We start from the raw sequence: 11,392 nt of genomic DNA on the forward strand, positions 1-11,392 counted from the left end.
CTTTCTTCTGTCTAAGGTCAGATGAGCTATGAGCCAGCCAGACTCCCTAAGAGGTAGTGAGTTCCCAGGTGAGACGAGGCTGGGGCCAGACCCCAGGGCTTTACCCCACAGCCAGGTAGGCCCAACATGGTGGGCAAGACAATGTGTGTACAAGGCTGTTTTTCCCCTGCCTGCACTGGGGGATGAAGGCTGTCTAAACCCATCAGTCACCAAGAAGGAGCAGATGGAGCCAGAGGGTGAGCAGGGCTGGAGCTGCTGCTCTCTACTTGGCTGGTGTGCTGTGTCCCCTCCCAGCTAGGTGCAGGCTGGGCCCATCTCATATCATAGGTGACGCTAAGCTGCTCAGCCCCTCTCTGGCCAGCAGCCCAGGCCCCTTCAGGAGCTGAAGATGCCCCTGGGCAAGCGAGGGCTGGGGGTTCACGGCCAGAGTGCACAGCGTAAGAGGCCTGTCACAGGCCAGCCCATCGAATGTGAAAGCAATTAAAGCCACCAGCAGTGTTCGCTCCGGGCGGGCCTCGGGCAGCGGGGCAGCTGCCACAACACATCTCACCTCGCCGCCCACAGCGCCTTCCCTGCCCCTGTGCGGCTGCGCACCAGGCTGGACCGACTCTTACATTAGAGGGCCAAGACCTGCACCTATGCATCCTTGTGGCAGGAGCCAGCTCTCGGCACCTTTGGCAGCCAAGACCAGTCCTCCAGAGACCCCTTTTCTCTGCCCTACTCACCTGGCACCCACCACACTGGCTTCTGCAGCTCCATCCTCAGAACTCAGAAGAAAAGCCAGAGGGGCATCTCTGTGAACTTGAGGCCAGCCTGGTCTACAGAGTTCTAGGACAGCCAAGGCTACACAGAATCCCTGCCTTGGAAAATAAAAAAGAAAGTCTAGGACGCTGGTGTCAGGGCAAGAAGGAGGTCCAGCCACTGCACACTTACCCCACTCTGCTTGGTCCCAGCAAATACCTTCCCCTCCCCCATGGACCCCAGCATAAGGGGAGGGGGAGCAAAGAGGCATCCAGAGGGGAGCTGTACACATAAGCCAAATTCTTTGGCTAGTATTGGAAGGGAGTCAGGGTTCCTCAATGCTCCCTGATTCTGGTTAGGGTAAGAGGCCTGGAGGAGGGGAGTAGGCAGATTGGTCAGAGCAGGCTTCACACCATAGTGTCAGCAGGCTAGGGTGGAGTGTCCTGTGCAGGTCAAGAAGCCCAAGAGCAAGGGGACTAGCCTCTGATACAGTGGACATGAGCGTTGTACGGAGCTCTGCCCATCTCATCCCTACTTGACGCGGCCTCTCCATGTTTCTGAGTCCTGCCTTTCCAATAGCCATCAACCTGTTCCTGGCTTTCCTCAAATTCCTGGTCCCCATTGGCCCACTGTCTTTACTGTTAGCCGTTGTGGCCTTCTCAGGGCGGGCAGTGGCTTGTTCTCACTTGTGAGGCATCCCTGTCAGAAGCACTTAGTGTACAAATTAGCCGTGGCCTCCCTGCCTCCCTGCACGCAGCTCTGGGCGCTAGGCTGACAGGGCTGCAGCTCCCAGCCCTCTTCCACCTGCCCGGGGCACACAGCAGCCTGTGTGGACCCCTGGCCACTACTCATAACCAAGCGAGAGGTTCCTCCCTGCTGACCAGCCAGGAATCTTCTCCTAAGCCCCAATTTTAAGTTATAAGTGGTTCCCACCACAGGATTTATTCAGTGGAATTCTGGGGGGTTCAGAGCTGAGGCCCAGCCCTTGGATTACTCCAAGAGTGGCAAACCTTTGTGTCGAGGGCAATGGAAGGACCTGGACATAGGGACCAGCTCGCAGGCCCCCCCTGCCCCACCCGCCATCCTGCCTGCCATTCAGGCAGGGAAAATCATCTGTGACAGGTCCAGGAAGGCTGGCCCCGGGGGCCGCAGAGCAACGCACACAGCTCCACTTCCCAACATATGGCTGCTGTCGGCCCCAGGCACTGCTCCACCAGTGCCAGGCTCAGAGACGGGGTGGGGGCTTGGGCAGCCTGAGTTTGTCCCACCCACCTGGACAGGCCGGCTGCTCCTTCTAAAGGAAGAGGCCCCAGTCCAGCAGGAATGGTCCCATGAAAGGGAGGTTATAAACCAACACACACACACACACACACACACACACACACACACACACACACACACACACTCCAAAAACACCTGGCTCAGATCCTCCAGGGAACACTGGAGTCTCACCCATCTAGTTGCCCAGCACAGAGTGGAACCTTTTCCTACTCCAGGTTGGTAGATAACCCAGCAAATTCAAGAATGAATCACTGAGAGCCCAGAGATGGTTCTCTAGGCTTCTGTATGCCCCCAGTATGGGCCCCACCCATATCCTACCGTCCTGGGCCTAGGCCCTCTGTAGTTACCAGATCCTGTTGCCTCCCTTCCTATACTGTGTACTCCTACTTTGGCTCCCTGAGGCTGTCAGGACCTGCAGCTTCCTGCTGGTACAGAGCTTCAGGCATGATCCTATCTCTGCAGTCAAGCCCTCAGCCTGCCTATGGTTCCCAAGGACACTTTGAATGCACAAGAGAGGTGAAACGGCAAGGATGTCGCTTTCTCTCTGGACCTGGGGTTTCACATGGGCTTTGGATGCTGCCATGTGTCTTGTACTCATAAGGTGCAAAATGAGCTATGGCCAAGCATACCTCGCAGCACCGACCTCCTCTAGAGCTTTAGAGTTGCTGCCACTCCACGGAGTCCCTCCATGCATACGCTTTAGATCCTGTTTGGCTCCAGCCTCTGTCCCTCTGCCCACTGTGGAATACTAGCCAGCACAAACCATACCTGTCTTGATGAGGGCTGCAACACTGAAGGAAAGAGACAGTGCAGAGTCCAGGACCTTCGTCCAGCTCAGATGCCCCCAGCATACACGGGAGCCATGCTAATGGAGATGACAGGCCGGCAGCCATGGGCTGATCAAGCAGAGAACGTTAATGACGGAAAGGAAAGGAGTTAGCCTCCAGCCGAGGGTAAAGACAAGGCCCACACCAGGAGAGAACACTAGGCTCCTGTCCTACTGAAGGACCCATTAGAGCCAGGAGCAGCCTGAGACTGGGGCTTTTTACTGCTGAGCAGACAGGACTGCCACTTAGGGAGAGTGGACAGCACAGGGGCTCAGGCTCAGAGTGACAAACTCAAACACAAAGCTATGGGGTCTCAGCCACCCATCAGGAGGTAAGGCCACCCCCTGGAGCTCCTATTCCCCCCACTCTCCAAGGGGTGGGTAGAGGCCACAGAAGATAGGCAGGATCTGAGGGAAGAGAGGAAGGGGCAGTCATGAGAGGCTGGTGGGGGCCGTCAGACATACTAACTCTCCAGACTGCCATAAGCGAGCACCGGCCAGGTTCAGGAGTTCCTTTCTAGGAAGCCTAGAAACATGTCCAGGGGACAGATAACCCTTAGGGTCACTCTTTTGGATGTGATCTTTCCCTCCCCTCCGACCCCAATTTCTGAAGACGCCTCTGCTGGGCATATAGGCCCCCTCCACTTGCTTCTTGCTTTTCACATTCTCGATGTCAACATATTCTATCCACCCCACTTCTCTGCGCCTCCATAGAAGCTGGCCTGGCAGCAATCACCTCTCGGCCTATCAGCCTCATACCTGAGATGCCACATGGCATGACTCTCGGCTTCTCCCACAGACCACAGGCTCAGTCACCTGAGCTACACCAGGCTTTACTCCCTAGAAGCTGAAGCCAGGCCTTCCCTGGAGAGTGGGATACAACCTCCACCCTAACCCTGTTGTCAGACATTGACTATCCCTTAGTGCCCAGAAAGAGGGTGGCTAGAGAGTGCAGAGCTGTCCTTGAGAATAGAAGGTCCATGCTTAGTGTCCCCATTCTCCTTGTCTCAGAGTGACCTGAGTCTGCCATCATCTCTAGTTAGTGCCCATGAGGAGCCGGACTCCTGGCCCCAGGACTACTGGCACAGGGGCCATCCAAGCTGTCTTTCGGCCCCAGGCCACCTGCATGGTCAGCCGGTTAGCTGGGCCAGGCAGGCAGAAAGGAGCATGCTGTACAACAACCCACAGCAGCTCTTCCAGCTCTGGATGTCCCTCAGGTGGGGGTGGGCTGCCTTCGAGGAAGGGAGCATGGAGAGAGAAGGAAACTAGACTGGAGAGGCCCTGATTCTTGACCAGTAGCCCTTGGACTCTGGCCAGCAGCTGGGTCCTGGCCATTCTGCCTGCCCCACAGACAATGGGAGCCAAGTCCAGGTTCATGGGACCAGAAGTACTGAACCCGTGGGCGCCCTGCCACCCTACGCCTGCCCCGTGTAGTGAGCTAGAGTCACTAGAGAGGTTTCACTTCTACAAGATGTGAACCGGGAAGATCCCAGTTACTGAGCCTGGAAGAGCCCTGGGTTCCCAAGCGGCTCGTGACCTCTGAGCCTCCACAGGGCAGGCCTGGGGCAGCGAGCACCCTTCCATGCTTGAAATGCCATGCAACAGCACACTTCTAGGCTAAGGTGTCCTCCCCAGTCACAGGCAGGGGGGCGGGAGGGGAGGGAGGGAGAGAGAGAGAGAGAGAGAGAGAGAGAGAGAGAGAGAGAGAGAGAGATGAGGAGGAAGGGGGTAGGAGGGGAGAGAGGGAGGGAGAGAGAGAGAGATTGAGATTTTCTGTCGCTATGCCCACATGCACCTCTGGAACTCACCAGTTAGGCAAATTTTTCCTGGGACCTGACTAGGAAGTGTGACCCCAGATGTTAAGTTTTGACAACCCAGGAACGGTTATGCTGGGCATGCCAAACCCTCCTGGGTCCTTTGACACTCCACAGTCCTTCCAGGAGAGCCCCCGATGGGCGTGAATGAGGCCCTTCAGGGGTAGGCACAGGCACTCCATCTGTCCTGAAGCAGGGAGGAACCTGCTAGCAAGTGGGAGAGTGAGGGCTGGGAGTGGTACGATGCATCCAGAGGTGGCGGCGTCAGTGCATGGTGACCATCAGAAGGAAGAGTGGAGCAAAGGAACCCACAGAGGCGCTCTGGCTTGCCCAGTGGAAGCTGCCAAGGACATATAGATAGGCTCCCCCACCTGGGCTCTGGGTTTTGGCTTCTCCTGGTCCGCTCTGGAGGCCCTCTGTCCTAGGGTCCAGCCCCCAGGCCCTGATTTGGGTGGGCAGGCGGCTGTCAGGGGCCAGAGCCCTGACTGATGCGTGCTGACGCCCCTTCTTGCTGCGGGGACCCGGGAGACTTAGCTGCCTCTGCGCACCCCCGCGGCAGCCTGCAGGCATCGGGGGCGGGGACGGTGCCAGGCGCCCCTCACTCGGCCCCGCACCTGCGCGCCACTCCAAGCTCTTGCGGCACCGTGGCGGGTCCGACCTCGCTCCCTCCAGGAGTCGTCCCAGCGCGTCCGGTGAGTGTGCAGGGCGGCGTGCTAAGTAGTGGGAGCCGTCTGCAGCTGAGGCTGTCCCGCCTCCCGCGCCCAGTCTGGTCGGAGGTCGCTGCGTTTGGGAGCAAGCGCCGTGGCGCACGCGCTCCGTTGCCAACTTTGGTGGGCGACTGCGAGTCGGGCGTCGGGGAACGCGGGAGGCGGTGGTGGCGGTATAAGGGAGTCGCTACGGGTTCCAGCTCTGGACCTCAGTTACACCGCGGTGTCCACAAGAGGGAAGTTTGCCCCTCCGCGCGGCCCCGGTGCACACTTGGCAGACGCCCTAGGCTCGGTTCGGCGGACGCGGTAAGACCGGCAGCGGGCGGCACTTCCCGCGAAGTTGGGACTACGGCTCCCGACGAACTGGGTGGACAGGGTTGCTTGCGAGGGTTCATCAGGGCGGCGCCCGCAGCAGGGAGGCAAACGAAAGGTGCTGGGGTCCCAGGTGTCTACCTCAGCTCCTTCACCCATCGCTGTAGGGCACTGAGTCTCAAGAGGGTCAACGGATGGGTGGGCTGGCCCTTCCAGCTATTACTTCTCCAGACCAGGCGCACAGCCAAGGTGTCCGGGAGCACATGCCAGGTCATAAGTTGGGGCTGGAGCTGGGGCTGGGTGGCGGCAGGATGAATGTGCCTTTGTGTATATGCGGCTAGTGTAGGGATGTGCACTGTGGTGGACCAGTGGCCAGCATCCCTCTGGGTCTTGGAGAGGTCAGCACCTTGGATGCCTGGTCTGGAGGGAAGCACAAGAGGACTCCCAAACCCTGGGTCCAGGGCCCCAGGAGGATCCTCCAGTCCAAGCTGGGAGCTGGGTTGAGCGGTGGCACCAATCTGCACAGCTGTGTGGCTCCCAGGGCTGGGTGATCGATGGCCCCCGCACAGACGCCTCTGTCGCCTGAGAACACATGCCTATCTGTCATCACATTTTGCGGGGTGGGGGGTGGGGGTGTCCGATGCAGACAGAAGAGACTGCATCTACACATGCCAAGCCCAGGCTGGGTGTGCAACCCCTCCGGAGGCCCCTGACCCTTTCCTGAGCCAGCATCCATCCACCTCCCAACCTTGGAGTCTCCCTTTGCCTGTGCGTTTGTGTTTGGCCCATCTCCAGAGCCCAGCCTGTATGGTCCCAAGCCTTTTAGCACGTAGTGCTTTTTTCACCCTTCTAGCTGCCTACCTAAGGGATGCCAGCCTGATCTTTGGTGAAAATAAAGGTGAATATTTATCATGGGCAAAGTGTAATGGCTAGCATGCCAAAAAAAAAAAAAAAAAAAAAAGCTGAGTTCAGCAACTGCCTTCCACTCCCATCCCTGCTGTTCAGATCATGAGGCACATGTGTGTCTGCATCTACGATGAGTCTATGACCCAGTGTGAGTCACAGCCGTGTCCTCGGGTATTTTCAGGCATAGTCTGTAATGTGGGTATACCCTTGCGAACAGGCATATCCATTCTGAGCGGAAAGCGATATGAATGTGTGTGCCCTTGGTGGCACACCCTGTGCCTGGTTAGCTCAACCATGCAGGAGTTGTTCCTCCAGGCCCAGAGCAAAGATTCCTTGGGAATCTTACACGCTTGTATGCACATACCCAGAGCTTATGTGCACATGCACCATGCACAAGTGCAAGTGCCGGGATAGTGGACAGCCCAGGTGGTGGCCCAGATGGAGTGAAGACTGGCTTCTGGGCCAGTGTGCAGGACGTGAGGAGAAGAGGGTCTTTCTTGGCTGAGCTTGGTCACTGCAGGCTCAGTCACTGACCCGCCTGAAGCCACCCAGATGGAGCTGGGTTGAGCAGGTGGCTGTACCATGGGGCCATGCTGTGACATCCACTCCCCCCAGCCTGGGTTTGCCTCATGTGTGGCTGACCCCCCTGAGAGACCTCCAGTGCTCACTTGACACTCCACTGGTTGGTTCTGGCGTGCACACATGCCTGCTCACGCACATTTGCACACGAAGCGCTAGTCAGACCTCAAAGTTTCTGTTGGTTTCAGATCGTGGTGAATTGTTTCAGTCTCTGGCAGGGGCAGGTGGCTCAACGAAGAAAATGTCTCTAGAGGGCCATCAGACTGGTGGCTCTGGTCACACACGGCTGCTTTCATTCTTTTACCAAATGCTCGGTGGGTACCTTACCTGCCTGGTGCAAAGAGCAGAAACTAGATGGAGACCAGTTATCCCAGAAACTGGCCTGCTGGGCTAGCTCGACCTCAGCAGTGGGTATTTGTACAGGGTCACTCGCTAAATAGACTACAAGGCACCAGATTAGACTTAATTTAGATAAACTATGAGTATTTTCTTAGCAACAATTTCTAGGTCTTCCGTAGACCATCCTTGCATTAAAAGCTTGTTTATGTCTTCCTGGACCAGAGCGTCTAGATGCCTCCATTTTCTTTTCCTTTTTTCCCCCCTTTTCTTTTTCTTTCTTTCTTTTTTAAAGACAAGGTTTCTCTGTGTAGCCTTGGCTGTCCTGAACTCACTTTGTAGACCAGGCTGGCTTCAAACTCACAGCGATCTACCTGCCTCTGCCTCCCAAGTGCTGGGATTAAAGACATGCACCACCACGCCCAGCTTTCTTTCTTTTTTCTTTTTTCTTTTTCTTTTTACCGAATCTCACTCTGTAGCTCTGGATAGCCTGGAACTCACAGCAATCCCTCTGCCTCAGCTTCCCAAATTATGGGACTATAGGCGAGTACCACTACATCCCTTCCCAAAAGAAGGAAGGATATGCAGTACAAAGGTCAGAGGCCATGAGGCAAGGCAAATAGGGACCTTATGGGGGCCCTGATTCTGATACAGGGACCACTAGTGAAAAGAAGCAGAGAGTGAGAAAGCCTGGTGTTAATTGGGTCCTTGTCTCTCCTATTTGCAGGTGGCCATGGTGCCCAGGCTTGCCTGCTAGCAGGCTGCCATGTCTCGAGAGGCAGGTTCATGTCGAGTGGGCACTGGGACAAGGGCACGGTCACGGAAGCCCAAGAAGCCACATTACATCCCACGGCCCTGGGGCAAACCCTACAATTACAAGTGCTTCCAGTGTCCCTTCACCTGCCTGGAGAAGTCCCACCTCTACAACCACATGAAGTACAGCCTCTGCAAAGACTCCCTCTCTCTGCTGCTAGACTCCCCCGACTGGGCGTGCCGACGTGCGGCCCCCTCGCCCAGGCCTCGGCTGCCCACCCCCAACTGTTCCACAGACTTCTCAGACCCTAGTTGCAAGCCTAGTGAGCCAGCTCTCATTGTCACTGACAGCCTTTCCCAGCGTCGCTGTGGCAGGGGCCCCAAACCTGGACCAGAGGAGTCCCCAGGGTCACTGCCCCCTCTGGCTAGAGCCATCCGGAAGGGCCCAGGTACCAGTGGCCTCTTGGCAGAATCATGGAAGGCAGGACTGAGTGGTGGTACGGTGAGTGGGACTCTAGGGACCATAGCTTCGGCAGGCTCTGAGAGTAGTGCCCCCTGCTACCCGCCACCTGCCCAGGGTGAGTTCCCTGAAGCCCAGAGCCTTCACTTGTCATTGCTGGGTGTCAACTACCCTCTTGGCCCAGGCCTCTTCTCCTATCTAGGGCCCTCACTGGCTGCTGCTGCAGCCCATATGCCCTTCCTGGCCTCAGCAAGCCCCTTGATGCCCCCCACAGCCTTCCCAGCCCCACAGACACCTGAGCGTCCAGGCCTGGCCCCCCGCCTGTACTATCCTCTCCTACTTGAGCCCAGCCTAGGACAGACAGCAAGCAGGGCTGCTCCTGCCAAGTCCTCCGTGCCCTTGAAGGGGCCTCCTGGGGCTCTGGTTGCTCCTGGGCTACTGAAGGTGCCTGTGCCAGGCCTGGGGGGATCCTGGCCCCATGGCACTTCCAGAGACCCAGGCCATGACAGAGAGCTGGAACAAATGGCTCAGAGCGACCCGCAGAAGAGGCTGCCCCCAGGCAACCTGGCTGAGCTCCCAAAGGCTCCCTTGAACCTGGCAAAATTTGGCTGTCAGAGCAGGTGGGTATCAGGAGGTTTGGGTCCTAGCATGGGGGGGTCAGGGTCGGACTGGGTGGGAGGATGGGTCGTCTGCAGCTCACTCACTAGGAGTAGAGACTCCAGGCCGCAGAGGGACCTGATAGCACAGGGTCCTTTTCCTCTTTATTTCTGGATGTCTAGTTCTAGACTGAGGCCTCTTCCTTTCCCTGGGGTATGGGTGACACTGAGCAGAAGGCACAGGCTGGGGCTCGGGGGGCAGAGGGGACTTTAGAAGGAAGGATAGCCTCTGACCGGCTTTTACCTCTCAGCCTGCCGACCGGCTCCTCCCTGATACTTTGGCCTGAGGACAAGGATTCAGGTGACCCTGAGGCCTCAGGCCCTGAGGTCCACCTTCTGCGGCAGCCACAAGGCCAAGTGCTGGGAAGTACAGTCCCAGTGGGAGAGGACCTGACCCAGGCCTTTGGTGACTACGTCAGGGTGGAGCAGTGCTTGGGGCAGCTGGCCCCAGTTGGGGGTCTAGCCCCCAGACCTCTACGGGAGCAGCTTGGCAAGATTCGCCACGAGCTGTTCACCATCCATCAGGCCCTGGCCCGGGCAGCTCGGCCACTGGACACACCCTTGGACCTCTCAGTGAAGCGGGTGCCCACCAAGGGAACTGAGGCACCTGCAGAATCCTGGGGGCTGCATGATACAAGCCCCATGCTGGCAAGGGGGACATCCGAGACCTCCAGCGTATTGGGCCCTGTGGTTGAGCCTTTCTCAAGCCGTACCACCAAGTGTGAGGCTGACTCCAGTGTCCCACCTCCTGCCCTCCCCCTCCAGGCCCCCGAGGACCATGTAATTCCTGGTAGTGGCTGGGGCAATCGTCTGGGAGCTGGCAGCTCCCAGACCCCTAAAGATACCCCGAGTTTGCAGATCCTTCCAGGTGCTGAGGTCTGTCCACAGCCACCTTAGTGTGTGGGCTCCTTTCCCTGACCTGGACCCCAATGTCTGGGCCTGTCCAGTGTCGGTGTGCATGTGTCCTGGACAGATACTCACTCCCGGACTCCCCCAATAGCCCATGGTAGAGACTTATCTCTGGGGTCACATGGACATAGCAAGGTTATGATTTATTTATTGAACAGACTTGTGGACAATTAAAACAAAAACCACCTTCAAACACGCTGCTTGGGTCTCTTTGCTTTTCTGTCCCTGCGTAAGCACCTGGGCACCCTCAAGGAAATTGTCCCTGGCCTGAGCATCCCACTAAGCAAGTGTCCTGGACACCATGCTGGGCTTCACCTTTGAACTCAGAGCCCTCATTGTGGACTCGGATCTTCCAAAGGTTCTGGGGCTAAGCGGTGGGCTGGGTGTGCTCAATTAGGGGCCTCCAGGGAGAGTGGCAGAGGCGAACAAGTCAGGATGACCTGGCCTGTTTCATCTCACTGGGGAATGGGCGAGGACCCGCCACGTCCTTGGGCCTGAGTCCATCCAAGCAGCCTGATGCCAGCTTTGCCGGTGGTGGCCAAAGCCTCCTGCCTTCTGTGGCTCCAGGCTGCTTACCCCGTGTGGCCTTCCTGGGCCCCCCGCCAGCCCCTGCAGCCACGATAGGCATCGGTGGCCTTCACAGCTCACTGCTTCCCTCCCAGTACATCCCTGCTTGGCCTTCCACAGGCCAGGGTGGGAGACAGGCAGGGAGGGCCGCTCGGGGCCCCCCCCCCCCCAGCCATAGCAAATCACTTTTCTCCCTGGGGACTTGGGCCCTGGCTTCCATGCCCACCCAGGAATGCCCTGAGGTACAAGTTGCCCTCAGAGGAGGCACTGTTCTCACTGGGGCTAGACTGGCCAGGCTGGGGCCAGTCCAAACAGGACCTTCAGCTGCCCCATTAACCACCTACCTGGTGATAGCATCAGGAAGCCACCCCACTGTGAGGCATTACAGGTGTTGTTGGGACCAGAGTTCTGGCTGGTCAGCCTAGGTTGCTGTGGGGCTGCAGGCCAAGGCTGACAAAGGCCAGCTAGACGTCACTGACCTGGAGGCTTTGTGGCGATCTGCCGGGGGCAGAGTCCAGGTGTCCAAGAAACCTCAAGTCTTAAAC

At 57.7% G+C, this 11,392-nt stretch overlaps 1 protein-coding gene across 2 annotated transcripts; it reads left to right on the forward strand.

Annotated features, from left to right (window-relative positions):
- The first annotated feature begins 4,609 nt into the window (after positions 1-4,609).
- Positions 4,610-10,608, forward strand: PRR35 (proline rich 35). Of its 2 annotated transcripts, none has more exons than XM_084763075.1 (3): positions 4,610-5,354; positions 8,230-9,335; positions 9,623-10,607. In XM_084763075.1, the coding sequence occupies exons 2-3, from the start codon at positions 8,269-8,271 to the stop codon at positions 10,266-10,268; spliced, it is 1,713 nt and encodes a 570-aa protein (XP_084619201.1). In that variant the 5' UTR covers positions 4,610-5,354; positions 8,230-8,268; the 3' UTR covers positions 10,269-10,607. The 2 variants fall into 2 exon arrangements, with proteins under 2 accessions (XP_084619201.1, XP_084619202.1); XM_084763076.1 differs by lacking the exon at positions 4,610-5,354 and adding an exon at positions 5,367-5,675 and having other exon boundaries at positions 9,623-10,608.
- Positions 10,609-11,392: the final 784 nt, after the last annotated feature.

Source organism: Acomys minous (genome assembly GCF_964271855.1).
Source record: "Acomys minous genome assembly, chromosome: 16".
NCBI lineage: Eukaryota > Metazoa > Chordata > Mammalia > Rodentia > Muridae > Acomys > Acomys minous.

Coding starts and splice junctions, on each gene's coding strand:
- PRR35 (XM_084763075.1), top strand. CDS start 8,269: ATGTCTCGAGAGGCAGGTTCATGTCGAGTGGGCACTGGGACAAGGGCA. Junction 9,336..9,622: donor AAATTTGGCTGTCAGAGCAG/GTGGGTATCAGG, acceptor TTTACCTCTCAG/CCTGCCGACCGGCTCCTCCC.